Source organism: Scyliorhinus canicula, chromosome 4, assembly GCF_902713615.1.
Source record: "Scyliorhinus canicula chromosome 4, sScyCan1.1, whole genome shotgun sequence".
Lineage (NCBI taxonomy): Eukaryota > Metazoa > Chordata > Chondrichthyes > Carcharhiniformes > Scyliorhinidae > Scyliorhinus > Scyliorhinus canicula.
The window spans coordinates 6,815,372-6,838,075 of NC_052149.1; the positions used below are offsets into that span (position 1 = coordinate 6,815,372).

At 43.9% G+C, this 22,704-nt stretch overlaps 1 protein-coding gene across 1 annotated transcript; it reads left to right on the forward strand.

Annotated features, from left to right (window-relative positions):
- Nucleotides 1-1,444: 1,444 nt before the first annotated feature.
- LOC119964116 (vitellogenin-like) lies at nucleotides 1,445-22,391 on the forward strand. The gene is given in 36 exon segments (XM_038793422.1): nucleotides 1,445-1,646; nucleotides 1,736-1,759; nucleotides 1,850-2,001; nucleotides 3,014-3,265; nucleotides 3,355-3,516; nucleotides 3,730-3,878; nucleotides 4,022-4,169; nucleotides 5,318-5,475; nucleotides 6,316-6,481; nucleotides 7,823-7,948; nucleotides 8,034-8,105; nucleotides 8,107-8,253; nucleotides 9,280-9,497; nucleotides 9,593-9,690; nucleotides 10,102-10,226; nucleotides 10,340-10,441; nucleotides 10,545-10,664; nucleotides 10,744-10,915; nucleotides 11,255-11,339; nucleotides 11,459-11,644; nucleotides 12,122-12,272; nucleotides 12,494-12,716; nucleotides 13,894-14,048; nucleotides 14,555-14,866; nucleotides 16,092-16,145; nucleotides 16,692-16,838; nucleotides 16,948-17,160; nucleotides 17,268-17,410; nucleotides 17,504-17,642; nucleotides 17,735-17,864; nucleotides 18,384-18,576; nucleotides 19,171-19,262; nucleotides 20,613-20,704; nucleotides 20,793-20,943; nucleotides 21,045-21,206; nucleotides 22,138-22,391. Coding segments are annotated over 36 exon segments (5,328 nt in total). The 3' UTR covers nucleotides 22,245-22,391.
- Nucleotides 22,392-22,704: the final 313 nt, after the last annotated feature.

Here is a 22,704-nt window from a genome sequence, read left to right on the forward strand (position 1 = left end):
TGTCGATTGTCGTAAACCCCCACCTGGTTCACCAATGTCCTTCAGGGAAGGAAATCTGCTGCCCTTACCTGGTCTGTTGAAGGGTAACTGGGGATGGGTAATAAATGCTGTCCCAGCCGATATCCCAGGAATGAATAACATAAACCCGCACAGCTCAGTTGCCCTTTTCAGCCCCTTGTCCGTTTCAAGTAAAATTGTGACTATAGAGCGTCAACCCGGACAACATCAGAAACACAGAGACCATTCTGTAGTATTTAGTGACAGTCCACATGTGTGTTCACGCAATGAATCAGGTTTTGGAATAAATAACGTGGGGACCGCTTAGCAATAACATAAGCAAGTTAGAAAAAATACACAACATTCAAAATAAATGATTTGAGAATAAACAAAGTAACGGAGAGCCGCCAAATAAGCGATGTGCTACCGTGCGGACGGCATAGTCGCACAGTGATTAGCACCGCTGCTTCACACCTCCAGGGTCCCAGTTTCGATTCCCGGCTTAGGTCAGTGTCTGTGCGGAGTCTGCACCTTCTCCCCGTGTCTGCGTGGGTTTCCACCGGGTGCTCCAGTTTCCTCCCACAGTCCAAAGACATGCAGGTTCGGTGGATTGGCCATGATAAATTGTCCTTTGTGTCCAAAAAGGTTACGTGGGGTTACTGGGTTACGTGGATAGGGTGGAGGAGCAGGCGTAAGTAGGGTGCTCTTTCCAAGGGTTAGTGCAGACTCGATTGGCCAAATGGCCTTGTTCTGCACTGTAAATTCTATGAAATAAGCATGAACATCTGTGTTTGTGAACACACGGGCGCAAATGTGATCCCCTAACTAATAATGAAGGCTATGATCTAATTTGATAACTATGATGACCATTTCTGTTCTTGTGGTAATGAAGGTGTATTGTCTGACTGCTCTGGAGCTGCTGTGCATAAGAGGAATAAAAGTAAGCGACTGTAGTAAAAATGATAATAACAACAGCAATCATACCGAACATTTGTTTCACCTCACTTGTCCCAATAACCTGTTTCAGTCAACCTTGTCTCCAATGGCAGAACAAGGGGAAATTCTCCAAGAATTAATTGTGTAAATTTTCCTCCAGATTGTAATTACGCCTTTGAAGCCTGAATGAGATGGGTTGTCTTTATGGTCTTTTTAAAAATCCAGTGTGACCCAAAGCAAATTTTGAGAAGTCAGCAAATAATTGACTGGTTGACCAAAACATGTGTCACGTAGTCATTGCACCAACAAGGGCAAGTTCATCTTGATCTTCCCAGGTCATCACAACCCTGGGCAATGAGATTACAACCTTGCCAAGCCACATCATCAAGTGAATTTGAATGCATTTGTAGTAATTTTTAACAATAATATCTCATGATTAATTAACAAAATCTGTTTGTGGCTGTTACATTTGCAACGAGAATGAAAGGGTATAGATTTCATAGCAGTAGAAATGAGGTATTTTGCCTTTGGAACATGTTTCAGACAAATAATCATGAACTTTGACACAAATAAAAAGTGGATTGGTCAGCAAAGTGAGGATTCCAAGTGGTCACCTGACACAGAGCTACGGCTATATATTTGGAGTCCAATGCAAACCGAATTCAGATTCAACATGAAGGCTCTTATCTTCTTGTTGGCTCTCGCCTGTGCGGGTAAGTCGAGACATTGAATATTTTCCCGTGTTTTTAAAATCAAATCTTTGAACATTTTGTGCTCACTTTTATTTCTTCTTCATTTCCAGGGAGTGACCATGTCAAAAGATACAGTATGTACATTTCCTCTTATTCAAATACCGTCAAGCTTTAATTTTGTATTCTGCAATTTAATGTCCCTTTTATTATTCCACTTTGCACAGATCCCACCTTTTCTCAAAATCAGTTGCATATTTACAAGTACGATGGTGTGATTCTGACTGGGCTGCCGGAGAAAGGCTTGAACAGAGCTGGTATCAGAATAACCAGCAGAGTGACAATCAGGGCACTAGGGTCAAATCAGTACCTTCTACAAGTAAGCACATTTATGGACTTTTCTGCAATATTCGTTCAAACAATTATTCACACTCACAGGGGTGTGTTGGATTTGTGAGTTTTACATAAAATCAGATGAATAAGTTTCTATCTTCAGATTAGCCCTGAACTTCTTACACAGCGGCTCAGAACTCAATACTATCAACAGTGAGTTTGTAGCTGTAACATTATAATTCCCTTGAGGTTAGGGATGAGAAGTGGAAGTGGGGAGATATGGAGATGTACCACAGTCACAAGTGTTTGCATTCTCGCTTTCCAGGTCCGAGCCATGCCCAGGAGCTAAGCATGTTCCTCTCCCACAGGAAGTGAAAGTGGGAACAGTAGCTTCCTCTGGAAATTCTTCGTCTCTTTCAAAAATAATTTGAAGCAGGAACAAATAGGTCCAAATGAAGAATGTAGGGATTCACTACCTCAGTAGAGTATCTCTAATGAACTGCATGAGGGAGATAGGCACAGTGTATGTACCAATAAGGTTAGATGATAGAAGGTTAGAAGATGTTAGAGTGGAGAATCAACAGCAGCACTGACCCTATTTGGCCAAATGACCCATTGTGACACTCTAATTATTGTGTGCCTATGTGTTGAAAAGCTGTGGTCTCTGCTGGGATTGATATATACCAGATATCGTCATATCCACATTTTGGCTGGATTACTGTTCAGGTTGAAAGTTGTCAATACATTGACAATGCATTGACAGGGGGCCCAAGGAAATGAGATTTTGGGCAATTGCTAAACCTAGCTTGGTGCCAGACTGGATCTGTCCTCCATGTGCTGCCAAAGCAGTAATGCAGGAGATCAGGCAAAATGCATAAGATTCAGGCTTGAAGGATTGGAGAATGTTGGTTTATCTGCAGAGCTGGAGACAATTATTGGCATCTGATTCAAAATGAAAAGTAAGCAAATTCAAATTGTCTCATTAAACAAGACCTTGGGGTGTGAGCAATGTAACGGCATGCACACTGCTTTCATTGCCTGTTATATTTTAATCTCAGCTTGAAAATCCTCAACTCCAAGAGCTTAATGGAATTTGGCCCCAAGACCCGTTTTCCTCACTACGCAAGTTGACGGAAAGATGGAGTCCACTCCTGACCAGACCCGTGAAGTTTGAGTATACAGATGGCCGAGTGGGAAATATCTTTACCTCTGAAGATGTACCTGAAGATGTCTTGAACATCCACAGAGGAATCCTGAACATTTTGCAAATCACCATCAAGAAATCCCAAAACTTCTATGATTTACAAGAGGTACTTTTGCTTTTCGTGTTTACAGAATTATTACTTCATCTACTTTTGCTCCCTGTGTCTCACTCAGTAACTCAAATGTAATTGTTTAGGCTGGAATTGAAGGAATCTGCCACGCAAGGTATATAGTTCAAGAGGACAAGAGAAAGGAACGGCTGATCATAACAAAAGCCAAAGACTTGACCAACTGCCAGGAGAGGGTTCTGATGCAAACTGGTACAGTCTACACTCAACTCTGCCCTTCCTGTCAGCAGGTATACTTCTCATCATCAATTCCATCTCTAATTATTCCAAATTAGCTGACAATAACATTAAGATCATTGTAGATTCAGATTCATTGCCCCAGCCAAAATAACATGCATTCATTTCCAAAGTGCGCTGGGTTGTTGGACACTGGATATTGCTTTCTGTAACTATCAATAGAACTACACAGATTGGTAACCATGGTGATGTTTTCCTATCATTAGAGAGGCAGGAATATTCGTGCATCAGCTGCTTCCACCATCGTCCTGAAACCTACCGCAGTTGGTGCAATTATTCAGGAAGCCAGAGTTCGTGAAGTGCATCAGTTTACACCGTTCCATGAACTTGATGGAACTATTCGATTGGAGGCAAGGTAAAGATTTGGATATTGTGCCAATAATTATCTTTTTTTCGAATCATTCTCATTATTTCTTCCATTCTATTTCTTAGCTGTTTGACATTCTTTCATTGTCACATTGGTCCTGGGTTGCCTCTGATGAACATTTTCCATTACAGACAAAGCCTTATCCTGGAGAAGATCACAACAGCGCAGATGGAACAAATACCAGACATGCAAAGTCGACGAAGTTTGCAATATCGCAGTGAGAGAAATGTTCTCCAGCAGCCAATCAGACTGCTTAAGGAACAAAATGTGATCACTCAGGTGAATAAATTTTTACATTTTTTTTCAAACCATTCATGGAATGTGTGGCTCCGGTAAAGACAGAATTTATTGCCAGTCTCCAACTGCTCTTGAGAAGGAGCCAGCAGAATTGAAGGAATGGTGAAATGGTTTCAAGTCATGATGCTGCCTGGCTTCAAGGGGATGTTGCCATGTACCTGCTATCATTGTTCTGGGTTGTAGAGATTGCGGGTTTGCAAGGTGCTGTTGAAGGAGTCTCAATATGTTGCTGCAATGTATCTTGTAGATGGTTACACTGCTGCCACTGTGAGACCCTGGAGGGATGATAAAGTCGAAACTGTTCGATCAGTTGTCAAAGTGGCTTTGTCCTGGATGATATTGGAGGCGCGATTCTCTGCACCCCAGGCCGGGTGAGAGAATCGCGGGAGTGCCGGCTTTCTCATGACACGCCGCCCTAGCCCCCTCCGTGATTCTCCCACCCCCCCCCCCCCGCTCGCCGCTTGCCGTTTTTCACGCCGACCGGCGATTCTCCGGCCCGGATGGGCTGAGCGGCCTGACGTTCCCGACCGGTTCACGACGGCGGCAACCACACCTGGTTGCTGCCGTCGTGAACATGGGCGCCAGACGCTCGTTTGTGGCTTGTGGGGTGCGGAGAGTGGAATGAGCACCGCGGCCGTTCTCGGGAGGGACTGGCCTGTGATCGGTGCCCACCGATCGTCGGGCCGGCGTCGCAAAGGGACGCACTCTTTCCCCTCCTCCGCCCCGCAAGATCAAGCCGCCACGTCTTGCAGGGCAGTGGAGGGGAAGACGGCAACCGCGCATGCGCAGGTTAGAGCCGTCAGCCATCGTGACGTGAGCAGCGCATGCGCAGGTTGGAGTCGGCCAACCTGCGCATGCGCGGCTGACGTCACTGAGGCACCGCCATCGCGTCGTTCTCGGCGTGCCGCCTTGACGCAGCGTCAAGGCCCGGCGGCCGTGAATAACGGAGCGCCGCTCCTAGCCCCCTGAGTGGGGATGAATAAGGTGCGAGGAGTGGCCTCCGAGGCCGTCGTGAAACTCGGCCGAGTTCAAGACGGCCTTCCCGATTCATCCCGGGAGCGGAGAATGTTGCATTCACAAAGGCAATTCTTTTCCTCAATTTCATGGAGTTTCCTCCTTTTTTTGCATAGATAAAAGATACCTTGAATCACATGGCTCAGCACAATGTGCAGGACGTCCATGCCGATGCACCAGCTAGCCTCATGCAGCTTGTGCAGCTGCTCCGAGTCGCTCCACACAGAGCCTTTTCTGAAATTTGGAGCTGGGCTAAATCACAACCTGAACCAAGGTAACTTCACAAAAGAGAATAAAGATTACATTTGAAGTTGAAAGTTTTCTCCAAGTAGACCTACTTTGCTCCCGTTTACTGATGGGATGTTTTCTTCCTGATGGTTCCCTGCCTGTGAGCAGTCACTGAATGAAATGAAATGAAAAAAATGAAAATTGCTTATTGTCACAAGTAGGCTTCAATGAAGTTACTGTGAAAAGCCCCTAGTCGCCACATTTCAGCGCCTGTTTGGGGAGGCTGGTACCGTTTGGGAATTGAACCGTGCTGCTGACCTGCCTTGGTCTGCTTTCAAAGCCTGCTCTTTAGCCCAGTGTGGTTGATGAATGGCTGTGACACCAGGGGGCGTCTGCTCCCAAGTTGTATAATCCATGATGGTCAGAATGTTTTTCTCTACGAGGAATAATGTTCCATGAGGCAACTCTCAAACCAGACAATCCCAATAAGAGGATGAGAGGGCTTGTGTGGGATTTGGGAAAGTTTTGCCAGCTCAATGACAATTCCGCCTCCTCAGGTGGAGTTAGTCAATGTTGGATCTTCCACATTACATTGGTGATGGATTAATGAGCTCCCGCACAATTTCCCGCCAATGAAGATGTCGACCAATCTATTACCCGACTTGGTGTTTGGTGTATTCATTCTTGGGGAATGGGATGTGTAACAAGTTCAGCATTTGGTTACTCATCCTAGTTACTCTGGAAGAGCGGTAGTGAGTTTCTTCTTGACCTGGTGCAATCTAAATGGTGAAGGTGCTACCGCAGTGTTAGGAATGTCAGGATTGTGATATTAATGTGGTGCCTGGAATGGGAATGACTGGAAACTGACTTTGTCTCCACATTCTAGGCGCTGGCTCCTTGAGGCTATTCCTGCCATTGGGACGATAGAAAGTTTGAAATTCATCAAGAGCAGAATTCAAGAGAGTGAAACAGTCCGCTCGGAAATTATTCAGGCTTTAATTCTCGCACTGCACCAAGTCAAAACCGACCGAGATGTTCTAACTATGGCCAGAGTGAGTTTTCACTGAATCTACCCTTTGTTTCAGAGTAAAATGTATTCCATTCCTGGATTGTGGAGATCTCTGGCTAGGAAAGCCTTTACCGCCCATTCGAGGAAACCATAGAACCAACGAAAGGTTACGGTGCAAAAGAGGCCATTCAGCCCATTGTGCCTGGTGTGGCCCAAAAAAAGAAACTAACCACTCATTTTAATCCCATTTCCCTGGTCTGTCGCCTCGCTGATTCCAGCACTCCAGGCGCAGATCCAGGGATCTCTTCAATATGCTGTGTCTTTCAGCCTCAATCACCAATTGGGGCAGTGAATTCAAGATGCCCAGACCCCTCTGGGAGTAAACGTTTTTCCTCAGGACCTCCTAATCCTTCTACCAATCCTATTAATAACCAATATATTAATGATTTAGATGAGGAATAGAATTATATCTCCAAATTTGCAGATGACACAAAGCTGGGTGGGAGGGTGAGCTGTGAGGAAGATGTAGAGATCCTTCAATGTGATTTGGACACGTTGACTGAGTGGGTAAATCAATGACAGGTGCAGCATAAATTGAAAAAATGCAAGGTTATCCGCTTTGGTAGCAAAAATAGGAAAGCAGCTTATTATCTGCATGGCCATAAATTAGGAGAGTAGAATGCTCAATAATACCTGGGTGCCCTCGTACACCAGTCACTGAAGTTAAGCGTGCAGGTGCCGCAGGTGGTAAAGAAGGCCTTCATAGCGAGAGGATGTGAGTACATGAGCAGGAATGTCTTGCTGCAATTATACAAGGCCTTCTTGAGGCCACACCAGGTATGCTTTCAGGAAGCAGTTAGATAGAGCACCTGGGCTGAATGAGATCAAAGGATCTGGGGAAATGCAGCATTAGGCTATTGAGTTGGATGATCAACGATGTTCATAATGAATGGCGGAGCAGGCTCAAAGGGCCAAAAGGCCTCCTCATCTCCTATTTTCTGTCTGGGAACAGAGCTCTCAGCTCGGCGTCAATTTTGATGTTTTGAGATCACCAATTGATGGAGCCTTTCAGACACAACCAGAATGGCATGCGGCTGGAATGACCAACAGGTCAAAGGGATTGTGAAGAGCAGGATTCCTTCTCCAAAAGAAACACACTGGGCTTTGCACAAAAATCTGACAATGTCATGGTCACTTTCAAAGTACACAATTGTTAAATTAATTTTATATCGTGCAGTCCGTGGGAATTCAAAGTAAATTATCTGGATTAGGTGTCCTGTACTAGAAACACTTCTGGAATCTAATTACCAAGCACGTTTCCAGTTTCACCAGGGTGACCTGTGCTCTGTGAATATAAAACTTCTCATTTGCCATCTCTGTGCAGGAAATCATGGAGCTTGACCAAGTGAAACGTTGTCAACTTACTCGCAAACTTGCAATCCTTGCATATGGTTCCATGATCTTCAGAAACTATGCAGAGAAGCCAATTTGTCCCGAAGAGATATTGAAGGTAAGTTTCTCCTCGTCCCTCTGTCTGCCCCGTGTGCCTGTGTTTGTGACTTCTGCACATCTCCTAATTGAGCCTTATCTTCCAGCCCATCCACAGCTTACTCAGCGACGCCGGCAACAGGCCCAATGATGAGGACATCGTTCTGGGCCTCAAAGCGAATCGACAATGCGGGACAGCCGGCCAGCATCAAGAATATCGTCAAACTATTGCCTGGATTCGGCACGGCGGCTGCCAATCTGCCACTGAAAGTCCGGGTTGATGCTATCATGGCGCTGCGGAACATCGCCAGGAAAGACCCACGGACTGTACGAGAACCTGCTGTTTGTTTTCCTTCTCATTTGATGTCAAATTGATTTCGGTTTCAGGTTATTTGTGAAACTGACCACAGTTAACATGTTAAATCGTTCATTCAAAATGTGACAATTGGACACAGGGAGGGAGACACAATAATGGGTGGTATCCCAGTCCAAAAGTGTGCAGGTTGTATGGATTGGCCACACCACATTGTCCCTTAGTGTCCAAGGATTTGCAGTTTAGGTGGGATTACAGGGTTACTGGGATAGGACGGGTGGAGTGGGCCGAGTTAGGATGGTCTTTCAGAGGGTCAGTGCAGACTGAATGAGCCATTCTGCACTGTCGGGATTCTATGCTCGCCCCAGACTGAATGGAATCCAATTCAGCAGCTTGATACTCAAGCCCAAGTCTATTACCACCGTGGATTGGATTAGTTTATTGTCACGTGTACCCAGCGACAGTAAAATGTATTTTTGTGCGAGCAGCTCAAACAGATCATTCAGTCCATGAAAATAAAATAAAAATAAAATACATAATGGGGCAACAGAAGGTACACAATGTAAACACAGGGACACCAGCATTGGGTGAAGCAAACAGGAGTGTTGTATTAATCAGATCAGTCCATAAGAGGGTCATTTAGGAGTCTGTTGACAGTGGGGAAGAAGCTGTTTTTGAGTCTGTTAGTGTGTGTTCTCAAACTTTTTTATCTCCTGCCCGATGGAAGACATTGGTCGAGTGAGTAAGCCGGGTGGGGCGGGCTGGTCTTTGATTATGTTGCTCGCTTTCCCCAGGCAGCGGGAGGTGTAGACGGAGTCAATGGATGGGAGGCAGGTTTGTGTGATGGACTGGGCTCTCTTCACGACTCTCTGAAGTTTCTTGCGGTTATGGTCCAAGCAGTTGCCATACCAGGCTGTGATGCAGCCAGACAGGATGCTTTCTATGGTGCATCTGTAAAAGTTGGTCAGAGTCAGTATTGACATACTGCTCCATTCCGCTTTTCCACTGTTAAACTATTCTTTCTAATCTTCTGTCACAAGGTACAACGTATCGCTGTGCAGACATTCCTCAACCGAAGGAATCATCCCGAGGAGCGAATGATGGCCTGTGCAGTACTGTTTGCGACCAAGCCACCCCTGACTTTAGTCTCCATGGTGGCGAACTCACTGCTAACCGAGACCAGCCTGCAGGTGGCCAGCTTCACCCATTCACACATTAGGGCTCTGTCTAGAAGTTCTCTTCCATCCATCAATTCGCTGTAAGTAAACGGACTTGCCTCTTCGGGTTTCCAGCTCATTATCGGGTCAGTCAGTATTAAATGCAAGTGTTTGATAAATGTCTTGCTTTTCATAGGGCTGCTGCCTGCAATCTCGCACTCAACATCTTAAGTCCCAAACTTGAGCAACTTGGTCATCGCTTCAGCAAGGTTTACCGTGTGGACACATTTATGTGTAAGTATACAGCCCCCAGGCCACGGGAGGGGGTGTTAGCAATGGCTTCAACAACTTATAACATAATAATAATATTCTCGTAATCACTTATTGTCACAAGTAGACTTCAATGAAGTTATTGTGATAAGCCCCTCGTCGCAACATTCCGGCGTCTGTTCAGGGAGGCTGGTACGGGAATTGAACCCTTGCTGCTGGCCTTGTCCTGCATTACAAGCCAGCTGTCTTAGCCCACTGTGCTAAACCAGCCCATAATGACCAAAATGAAATTTAATTATTTAATTGGAATAGATTAATTTGAATTCTTCCCTTTAAAATAGACAATAATGTGTTTAGATACAGCTATGTTGCTACAATTAGTTTTGAGAGAATATACAGAAGTCCTTGTCTAATTGTTCTATCCTTGTGATGTAGACCGGATGATGGCGGGAGCGTCTGCTAAACTCCTTCTGTTTAAGAATTCCGGCAGTATCATTCCCACAGCACTGCTGGCCAAGGTCAGAGGTCATGCCCTGGGAAGCTCATTGGATCTGATAGAGGTAATGTTCCACTGGACTGAACCAAGGAGACCTACCCGCTTGTGAAGCTATCACTCCAGTTCATTGTGTAGACAGTTCTTTCTCATGAAACTGTTTCTTTCTCATCGATAAAGGTTGGTTTACGAGCAGAAGGTCTCCAGGAGATCCTGATGAAAGAACGAGCACCAGACCTTAGGAAAACTGAGAGTAGATCTATTCGACGCATCCTGAGCAAGGTGAGAGCAGTTCAACGTGGCAGCTCATAAAGAAGTAGATTATCTGCTATCATGTGGCCCAGTGAGAATTGTGTATTGATTCCTGATACTTCCTGTTCTCCAGTTTATCAGTTGGAAGGAATTGCCAGAAGAGACACCTTTGGCTTCAGTATACTTGAAACTTTTTGGACAAGAGTTAGCTTTCGCCCAACTGAGAAAGGAAGACCTTGATGCAATTAGACAGGTACTGAACCGATCAGTAAAATAATATTTTGATGAACTGACGCCAGCGTGGTCAGTGATTTGTATATTTGTTTTTCCAGAGAATGTCAAGTCCAATAGACAGTTACATGAAAAAGCTTAATGAGGGAGTTACCTTCAATCCATCCAAGGCGCTGGTGGCAGCTGAGATGCGACAGGTTGTACCGACAGTGATTGGTCTGCCAATGGAACTGAGCATCATTTCATCCGCTGTGGCAGTCTCTAATATCAAAGGTGAGAGTCTGAACGGATAATTAAACTCAAGACTGAAGTTTGCCTTCAGTTTGGGGAGTAACTGGCCAAGATGATGGAATGTGGACAGTTCCTTCCCCAGCCTCTGTCAATGTGAAATGATGTTTCCTCTTCATGCTTCAGCCTTGTCACAAATTGACACAGATTACAACTGATAAGGGTTCAGTGTCAACGAGGCTCATTGGCATGTGGAGTAATGTTAGAACATGAGTGGAGAATAGAACCATAGAGTAATGTAGCACAGAGATAGGCCATCTATGAAATACACCGCGCACTGTGGATGCAACAAAGTCAGGATTTTCTTTCTCATTCTCCAAACAGTTGACCTTCGCTCTGACTCTCCCATTGGTAAACTTCCTCGGCTGCTCACTTCCAGGATTCAGCTGAATGCTCGCCTCAACCCAAGGTAGACACGTCAAGCTCTTTTGTTTATCTTGACATGAATGATTATTGACAGCAGTGATTTATTCTGTTTCATATCCTTACCGGGTTGGTGTATTGCTAACGCCTTCTGTAATGTTGCAGCGTGTCCATACACACCAGAGTCTTCATGGGAATAAATATGCCTCAGATCCAGTCAGGCGTGGAACTCCGAGCAAATGTCCGTTCAATTATCCCCGTGGGCATAACTGCAAAGATAAACTTAAAAGAGGGCAATTTCAGGATTGACACTACCCCAGCCGATAAGGAGAACAGGATTTTATCCATGATGTAAGTAGACTACTTGAACAGCGTAAACCAGGTTAATAGACTCAAACAGGTTTATATTAAGAAGGAGGATGTGCTGGAAATTTTCAGAAAGCATCAGGATAGATAAGTCCCTTGGGCCAAACAGGATATACCCAAGGTTTCTACGGGAAGCGAGGGAGGGGATTGCTGTGCCATTGGCAATGATCTTTGCGTCCTCACTCTCCACTGGATGATTGGAGGGAGGCGAATGTTGTTCACCTGTTCAATAAAGGGAATAGGGAAATCCCTGGGAATTAACAGGCACATGGGCAGCAGTAAATTGAAGAGGCGTAGGTTAGGTTAATCTTAGATTAGGGTAAATGGTCGGCACAACATCTTGGGCAGAAGAGCCTGCGCTGTGCTGTACTGTTTACTGTTCTATGTTCTCTTGTTTGATGACCTGATAATAATTTGAGATTTGATTTCCTGTTATTTCCAAACACAATATTCAATGTGCAGTTCCCAGGTGTATGCAGTTTCAAGAAATGTGGAAAATCTGTCTGCGGAAAAAATTACCCCGATTTTACCTTCCACTCCGGAAAGTCGAATTTCCAGACAACGCTTCAGGTCTTCATCCCGGTCATCCCGTGCAACCAGCATGAGAATTGCCGTAAGTGCCAATTGCATCTGGTAACCACATTATACAGGCCATCCATTCAGGATTGCCTCGGAGCTGCTCATTTGCTTCATTTGTATTCGATTTTAATTCTCTTTTTCTGATCAACTGATAGTAGCTCATTCTGCGTTCATCACTCCCGGGGTGTGGCAGTTCCAATGACATCTTGCTGCTCCTGCCTCACCACCATGCCCCATTTCCTCCTGTCTCTACAGACACATCTGTCTCCAGAAACACTGTCTGACCAAGTGCCGTGCTCCGAGGAAAAACAGAGGCCACGTGTTCCCAATCGCTCATCCTATCGCACCTGTGCAGAGGCAACAAAATTCGGCGTCAAAGCTTGTGTGGACATCAGGATGGAGAATGCTCTTTCCTTCAAACATAGTCCATTGTACCGGCTGATGGGAGAACATACTTTGAACGTCTCGATTGCACCAGGTACAAACATGAGAAAGCACTTCCCCAACAGGTTCGGTGGATTGGCCATTTCAAATTGCCCCTCAGTGTCCAAAGTTTAGGTGGGGTTAGGGTGACAGGGCAGAGGGAGTGGACACAGGCAGTGTGCTCTTGCAGAGGGTCAGTGCAGCCTCAATGAGCCGAATGGCCTCTTTCTGCACTCGAGTGATTCTATGGATAGCTAATGATGCCTGACAACATAATTGAATCAAGACTGAATTATGCATAAAATACCAGCATTGAATTCCGGGAATACAACTAAAAGAAACCACCTTGTCATCAACTCCTTGCTTGTTGAGGTGCGGCTATTGGATGGTCCAATTAACTGGGGTACTCATTACCATGTTGAGGCTCTGTCGATTTGATCGTGGGCAATATCGTGCCCACTTACAGCTGCACAGAGATCCAACAGGAATTCAACTGGGATTGGTGTTGTCCTTTTCTGATCAATGGTCCTTGTTCTTTCTCCTAAATTTATGCTGAACGAGAGAAGAAGGCCTCCTAACAACAACCCTGGCAAAGCTTGTCAATTTCACCTAATATCACTGACAGGGCTGTGCCGTCACAGGTCAGCTTGTTAACTTGACCTCTAACCAGCAGGATTGTCAATAGTAACCAGATTAACATTGAATGGGTTAGATGTGTGATAGCCGTTGTTTAGAAAAAGCCAGATGATCAGTCAGTATAACTTGAAACATTCTGCCCTTAACACACACCTTCTGGCCCTCTGCAAGTCACTATCAATGGGTAAATGGTCCTAACCAGGTGAGGTGCTGATTTTCAGCACTTTATTGAGACACTCAGTACCTATCCATGATGAAGAAAGGTTAGACATGCTGAACGTTAAGTGATATTGCTGTCTCGAGGACTCGGTGAAGATTGCTCCTGAGAGAATAAGCATCAGTGGGCTAGAGGGATGGTTTGTAATGCAGAACAAGGCCAGCAGCGCCGGTTCAATTCCCGTACCGGCTGAGAATTCTGAATTCTCCCTCTGTTTGCCCGAAAAGGCGCCGGAATGTGGCGACTCGGGGCTTTTCACAGCAACTTCATTGCAGTGTTAATGTAAGGCTACTTGTGATAATAAAAAGATTATTAATTATTTATTTAACATCTCTTGTTGTAAGTGCTGCTCAATTCATGGGAAACCTTTTATTTCTAGTGACCTCGGAGCCAGAAATTGAAAAGATTGTGTTAGAAATACAAGCAGGATCCAGGGCATCGTCCAAACTAATGCGACTTTCTGACAAAGAGTTAGGACCAGACAGAATCCGCAGCAGTGCCGAAAGACTGCGATTGATGAGACAAAGCTCAACGGTACCTTCTCATTAATATATGTAGTGAAATATCACATTGCACTGATCACTGAATCCTGGAACGCTAAGATACCGTTAGTCAGGAAATCTGAAGCAAAGACATTCCCAATCACTCCCAAATTCTCAGAAAACAGTTCATGGTTCGAGTCCATATCATTTCTTTAGAGATAGAGTGAAATAATCTCTGTTTCCCTCTCCGCAGATGCTCCCTGACCTGTTGAGTGTTTCCACAATTTTCTGTTTTAATTTTCAGTATTTTGCGTTCATGAAATTCTCCAATAGTTCAGTAGCATAGAAACAAAGTATTTTGCGACATTGGAAAGGGTAATTGTCTGTGTACCAGTTCTGAATAGAAGAAAGAATGACACTAAATAATTGTCACCATGATCACCAGTATGGCAGGCTTGGCAGAAATGGCCCACTCTTCCCTCAACCCCCGTTATCTGCTTTAACCTCCACAGTGAGCCATTTTTATATCAAAACCTTAAAATACTGTTTTGTTCACAGCCTAGAACGCGCAACAGTACTATGTCCAGTTCGAGCTCCAGCAGTTCCATTCGACAGTCAAGAAGACTCGCCTCTCGATCCACCTCCCGTACAAGCAGTTCATCAGAATATAGTCAGCGGCGGCGAAATTCTAAAACTGTCCTTCCAAGTGGAACAAGTGTCAGCAGGAAGAGAGGAAGCAAGAGGTGGAGCAGCAGCAGCAGTAGCAGCAGCAGCAGCAGTTTGAGGAGCAAAAGGCTGTCACAACAACACATAAGCAGACGGACCAGTGGAACTTTGCGCAGTAGCAGGAGATTGAACAGTCGGAGAGAGGTAACTGCTGTTATCAATGCTGCCAATAATTTGATCTTCTTATGCTGGGGGAAAAATGCTTTCCATTTGAGTTAAATCCTTCTGCTTTAGCAAGGCACCAACTTCAAACCCATACCCCGTTCTGATATTTCCCCAACTTCCAAAGTTACTCTCCATGAATAGAATTGCCAGGAAAGCAATTTATTTCTCATAAGAATTTTCCAGTCTAGAGAGACAGAAGTTCCTATGTTGATAAGATATAGGAGGAAAATTATGCCATTCGGTCGATCGAGTGCTCCGCCATTCTATCATGGCTGATATGTTCCTCATCTGCTACCTACAATGTTACAGACCAAGAGCTGAATTGTGAAATCAGCCAGATCATCTCCTCCCTACAACACATTACCTAAGAGCAGGAGTAGGCATAACCATTCAAGCCATTACCAATTAAATATCCATCTAACTCCTCCTGAAATTTACTCACTGTCTAACATTCAGCACATACTTGGGTAGCGAATTACACAGATTCACAACCCTTTGGGAGTAGTAGTTTTTATTAAAATCTGTTTTAAATTTGCTACCTCTTATTCTAAGCTTATTATCTCTTGTTTTAGAATGTCGCACAAGGGGAGGTATCAGCTCCACACCTACTTTATTCAGACCCTTCAGCATGCTGTATACTTCAATTAGATCTCCCCTCATTCTTCTAAACTCCACATAGTACAGACCTAAACTGTTCAATCTCTCCTCATACGATAAACCCCTCATCATTGGAATCAACCTCATGAACCTCCTCTGAACTTCCTCCAATGCCACTACATCTTTCCTCAAATAAGGGGACCAAAACTGTGCCCAATACTCCAGGTGCAGCCTTATATAATCCCTTTGCTATCAATGCCAACATTCCATTTGCTTTCCTTATTATCTGCTGCACCGGCATGCTCATTCCCTGTGAGTGATGCGCAAGGACATCCAGATCTCTCTGCATTGGAGCACCCTAAACTATCTCCCCATTTAAGTAATAAGTTGCCGTTCCATTTTGTGGACCAAAATGCCTGACCTCACACTTGTCCACGTTAATCTCCATCTGCCCCATTTTGGCCCACTATCCGAACCTATTTATATCCATTTGTAAGGTTCTTATTTCCAGTCTCTCTGCCTGGGCTGCATTTAAACTAGGTCACCGAGAATGATTGGCCGACTATTTGTAAATCATCTAATTCTTTATTTCAATCTCTTTTCACAGTCAATAAGCCGCCAACTCCTGGAACTTGCGTTCAGGCCTTTGCAAGACAGCCGGGTAAGATAACACTCGACTCGAACAGTTAGCAATTCTTGTTCTGTGACATGGACATTTATGTAAAGTGTGTAAGCCATATTGCCTGCATCACATTTAATTATTTGTTTTCTTTTTTTTTTCTTTTTTTTTATAAATTTAGAGTACCCAATTATTTTTTTCCAATTAAGGGGCAATTTAGTGTGGCCAATCCACCTATCTTGCACATCTTTGGGTTGTGGGGGTGAAACCCACGCAGACACGGGGAGAATGTGCAAACTCCTCACGGACAGTGACCCAGAGCCGGGATTCGAACCCGGGTCCTCAGCGCCGTAGGCAGCGATGCTAACCACTGTGCCACCGTGCTGCCCCTGATTATTTGTTTTCTAAGAACGTGCTGTTTAATACCTCTATAGAACATCAATCATACTGACACTGAAACATTTACATTTTCATCGCTCAATTGAAATAATAAACATCAAGTAAGTCACATAGTCAAAGGGAAGTGCAATAGTTTGTTCCTCGCGTCTTGATAGACATCTGATCAATTTGCACTTTGCTGTTGCTCAGTACACAGTCCGAAGGCAGTCAGCACGAATTCTCTCTGCTTCAACACATCACTCTGGCTCCAGCCGTATTACCAGGATAAGCCGTCGTTCTGGCTCAAGGGCAAGTCGCGCCAGCCATGGTTCATCCATCCTTCGGTCATCGGAGCAGGTCTGTCGAGTTGTCGCTGTAGGAACGGTCCCAGAGGCTTTTAATGTTTGGGGCTTTTTCAGCCGAGGTGTTTATTTGATATAATCTGCATTTGTGTTTCAAACTGCAGCGCTATTTGATTAGCAGGGTGGGCTCACCTTCCCTGGTTGTCCTTCTTCGATCTCGAAGGACCGACGGCACACAGCGAGGCTACCAGGTGACTGGATACGTGAAGATGGAAACTCGCCTGCCGAGGGTACACTTGCGTCTGGTGGAACTGGATGAGAAGAGCAATTGGAAAATCTGTGCTGATGCAGCAATGCCCAGCTCACACAAAGTCTTGGTAATGGCCAATTCTCCAATCGCATGCCTGCCTGCTGTAGACATTCTGAAATGCCGACAGGTAAAGTGTCGCTTTGTCTCATTGTCATTTCTTTTGACATTCTCTAGACACAAGTGAGATGGGGTGAAAACTGTGAGAAATACAGAGTTTCCGTCAGAGTGTCCAATGGTCAGCTTGCAACACACCCAGCAGTGAAGGTCAAAATGCAATGGTCCAGGATTCCTGAGAGTCTGAAATATAATGCAAAAATGTGAGTATTGTGCAAACATCATTGTCTCAGTCTGTTCTTCACACTGTCCCTTATCCACAATACTCAGATCCCAAACAATTGTTGTCCAATCAGGGTTGGAGACTCTCTACCAGGTTTGGGTTATGCGTTAGGATTGTCTCAAACCTACAGACGTAATCCATCTCGTCAGATTACAGTACTGGTGGCTCTAACATCCCCACGTACAATCGATACAATCATCAAACTGCCCAAGGTATTTCTTTACGATTGTTTCACTGTGATTTTTTCACTTGACGTCACATTTGTGTGCCTGCGGAATCATGAATCTTTGTTGTCCTCTTGCAGATGACAGCCTATTATCAGGGTTTGCAGCTCCCTGCATCGTTGCCCATGCACGCAATAAGTGTCCGGGTGCAGCAGAAAGGATTCAGCACCATAGCTGACATTCCAGACATGGTTCTGGCAACCAACCAACGTAATTAAAATTTCAAATATCTCCGCTCCAGATTTAGCTGCGACGAGTTATAGCGAAAAGTTGCCATTATTTTAAATCGAATCTCGCGCAGAAAAGCATTGAAGTCCTGCCTGATTTATATTTGTTCACCAACATGAGATGCTCGGTGGGCCCATCAGCAATGTTGGAAATGCCTCCTTCCAGTCTGTAGAATGTCCATTGGTCCGCAGGATGTTGGAACCAATCACGTGCTTGTTGTGTAATTCCAAATATCAAATAGCAGTCGAGCGATTATTATTGGCGTATCGATGATGGAATAACCGATACATTATTCTGACCTTGCTCTGCCTCCGATTTTAACAAATCTTAACTTGCTTATTTTTAAAACTGTTAACCATTCCCTCAGAATAATGTGCAAAGGAAGAATAGCTGACCATGTTAGTTTGAATCTCATCAATTATCATTGCTAGGCCAATCATCATTTGTAAATAAATCATTGATAACGTCATCATTTGTAAATATCCTTTGATTGTTCTGTAGGTCAGTGTACTGTAGAAATTGATGTTGTTCGGTCCTTCGATGGAGCCGAATTGAAACATTCCCTCGCGAATAGGTGCTATTATGTCCTGACCCAAGATTGTTCAGCATCTCCAAGATTCATATTGATGACGAGGCGTGCTGAAATTGATCAGAGCAAAAAGGAAATTAAATTAGTGCTGGCATCCAACAATACGTAAGTTACATTATCTTTGATTTCCAATAGCTTTCCTGTATATTTCTGGAGAGTGTGATTATTTAAATGAAGAGGGAGTAACTTTATCAGACTGGCAAATGGCAACTTTAATTCCTCTGATATTTGCATGCCAGCAAACTGGGATCCACTGAAAAATGTATCAATGGGCTCAATCGGTGGAATAGCCTCCTTCTGCACTGTAGATATTCCACAAAATGCTATTACAACAAGGAAGATGTTTCAAGGAATTTCATTGTTAATGAAACAATTTTGGAGTACACTAGAATGGTGAAGATGCGAGATATTTGTTACTTTCTTTCCTTACTACTAGCATCATTTTTCTGGCAAATGGGTGAGAACGATTTCACAATGGTGAGTAACGGAGGTCACACTGTATCTTTAGAAGGCAGCACGCTAATTCAGGGCATTCCTTCAGGAGAGCAATCAGTAGGTTGGCGATAATGAAGGGATTATGTGGGAAAAAGTGAGCTTAATTATCAGATTGCATATTTTGCACCGCACACTTTACATGGTTCAATGCCACAGAACATTTATAGGTACTTTAACAGAGTCTGTGTGTCTGCTTTGAAACAGGATCATTGAAGCAATTCCTACAAAAAGTGGAACAAAGCTCTTGATTAATGGTGCAGAGCAAGATCCGAACCAACAGATTCCAGAGCTACCTGGTGAGTAAATCTCCTGCTCCTACTTAGGGGCAGCACGGTAGCACAATTGATTAGCACTGTGGCTTCACAGCGCCAGGGTCCCAGGTTCGATTCCCTGCTCGGTCACTGTCTGTGCAGAGTCTGCATGCTCTCCCCATGTCTGCGTGGGTTTCCTCCGGGTGCTCCGGTTTCCTTCCAAAGGCCTGAACATTAGGTGGATTGGCCATGATAAATTGCCCTTAGCAACCAAAAAGGTGAGTGGAGGGGTTAATGGGTTACGGGCATAGGGTGGAAGTGAGGGCTTTAAGTGGGCTGGTGCAGACTCGATGGGCCAAATGGCCTCCTTCTGCACTGTTTGTTCTATGTCTATGTACTTAATTGCCTTGAATTTAAATTTCAGAAATATCACACTATATGATTGCACTGTTCACCATCATTGTCAATTGCACTATTTACTAATCCAAAGATGTGCGGGTTAGGTGGATTGGCCATGCTAAATTGCCCATAGTGTAAGGTTAATGGGGGGATTGTTGGGTTACAGGTATATGGGTTACGTGGGTTTAAGTAGGGTGATCATTGCTCGGCACAACATTGAGGGCCGAAGGGCCTGTTCTGTGCTGTACTGTTCTATCTATGTACTATGACTGGCCAGAAAAACATTAATTGACAAAGATTCTCCTTAAACTTTTCACACACCGAGAGGTTGTTTCCGTTGGCTGGTGAGTCTCAAACATCAGCGCAAAGTTTCGGGATGTGGGGTGTATTATTGAGGATAGAGGTGAGGAGAAATTTCTTCATTCAAAGGGTTGTGAATTTTAGAATTTGCTACCCCAGAATGCTTTGCATTATGTTTACCCTTATTATACCCTTGATTATGTTTAAGGTTGCACTGGACAAATGTTTGGGACTTAGAGGATATGGGAGGGGGGGAGGAAAGAGCAGTTAAGGCCAATGATCAGCCATGAACATGTTGAATGGAGCATGAGACACCAGTCCTCGTATTCTTCATTCTGGAGTACAAGAGGTAATGTAGACTTAGTATAAAAAATAGAAGTATGTTAATATGGAAGATCCCTGTGAACATTTTTCCCTGTATTAAACTCAGTTCCAAAATTAATAGCACATCCAATTGCTATGGATTTCATTTATAAAGAAAGTAGCACAATATACAGTCATCATCTGCTGACACACCTCTTCAATCTGAGTTCTTCTCTAATTTTCAATCAATGTACAGTTCAGTCACATTCCAAAATAAAAGTATCCAGTTTACAATCATCTTTTGCTTGGAATTTCTTTGCTTTCTGCATTATCTTAGTATTGTCAGAAGATTGAAATCGCTGATTGGAAAATGGTTATCTGTCCTCTTTTTAGATATCAGTGTTCAGCAGAAAGATGCCAGAATTATTTTAGAAGCAAGAACAATCGGTATTGAGCGACTGTTCTTTGATGGGAACCGAGTGGAGGTATGTCAGGCTATTGAACAAATTATAACTTTAAACATGAACTCTGAATGTAGCTGGTAAACTGATTTCCCCCCCCCTCTGCGTTTAGATTGTACTTGATCAGATGATTAGTAAGACATGTGGTATTTGTGGACAAAATAATGCTGAGAAAAAAATGATGAAACCAAATCAAGAGGAAGCCAGAGATGTTGAGGATCTGTTTGAATCATGGACATATCCAGGGCAATCCTGCGCAGATGGTAAGAGAATCGCCACTCATTTTCAATCATGTTCTGCCTCTAAGCCATCATCCCATCAGCATTTGTCCCACTGTGATAAACTGTATTTTGTTAAATTTCAGACTGCAAAGTTAGACGAGAATTTGTGCAATTAGGAAAAGTCATTGAATTCGAAGGACTGGAATCCAGATGTTATTCAGTTGAACCAGTTCAACGGTGCCTGGAAGGATGTGCACCCATTGAAACACGCTCTCAGATTATCAATTTCCACTGTGTGTCATCCAGTAAGTGTGTAGCACTAATGTATGTACTTCACACACCAACAAAATACAACCTTTACATAGGATTGCACAGAATAAACAGATCAGAAAGGGGTTATTCTCCTGACTAGTCCAAGCCATGTTTATGTTCCGCTCGAGCTTCTCCTCATCTTTTCTCATTTAAATCTATTATTGTAGTCCTATATTCCCCTCCCACTCAATGTTTGCTCGTTTCTCTGAAATACATGTTCACTTTACACTTCACCAACCTCCTGTGCTGCCCAGTTCCATCTTCTGACATTCACGCCCCTCGATATGGTGTCAAGTACATTAAGCAGTGAGGGAATACCATTTATGATTGCAAAGAGTGAAATTCTCTTGTTTCAGTGATTGTTATTACCTGCAATGATCACATATCCCCACAAACCTACTTGAGATCTTGTTAGTGATAAAGAATCAAAGCTGTGATTATCACATAACTCATGATTTGATATTACCTGAACACACATTGAAGCAATAGTTTACTTTTCGGTGCATTGTACCTTTGCATCTAAATTCCTCATGCCCAAACATTCAATATTTATTCCATTGGTTTGGCTCCCCTCCCGACAGCTGCCTGCTGAATTTTCCCCTTGGTTACAGCTGGGTCCAAATCATTGTATGTTTTTCAAGTGTTGTTCTTGAGGACTAAAGACATCACAGGGTTTGGGGGAAAGCAGAAACGGGTTACTGAGTTGGATGATCACCAAGATCATAATGAATGGCTGAGCCGGCTCGAAGGGCCAAATGGCCTCCCTACTACTTCTATTTTCTGTAATACCTGATTCAGTTTGCTTAAGATCTGCATTGACACGGATTAAAATAATATTTACATATATCGGAGAAATGGTCACATTTTAAATATATCTGTGTTTTCCACTGATTCTCCTCTAACGCTACATTTTTCTGTTGACAGATTTCACTGTGAGGGACTATACAATATTCAGTAGGAAGTCTCCGGACATGCGGCGCTCTGTGGATTCCCATAGTGACTGTATGTGCAGCCGGTGTGCGGAAGCATGAAGACATCCGGCTACCTTGTCTTCAAGGAGGACACATGAGATCTATATTCATTTGTGAATTTGAAATAATTTGTAAATTATGGATTCCAGGGTTCACAAGATGAACTCAAAGTACTGTAAATTTAACATTCTGAAATGTTCTTTCAAATGCAACAATAAAGTTTTATTTCTCAGCAAGTGCAAAATAAGTTGTTTGAGTCATTTTTGTGCGCGGTTCGGATTGAAGGATTAGGAAAGTATTCTGACAGTTACAGTCTGTGAGCGTGGATTATTTTCCCATTTCTCCCTTCTCTTCTTCAAGCCGTGTCAGGGCTCATTGTCAACAAAAGACACGTTTTGATTCCTTGGCGCCAGATCCAAATAGTTGACTTTCCAACTTCCCTTCTTGGCCTCCCTTCCCTTCCCTTTGTAAAATGCTGCGCTCGCTGTGGGTTACTCAGCCCCCACCACTTTCAAAGTAT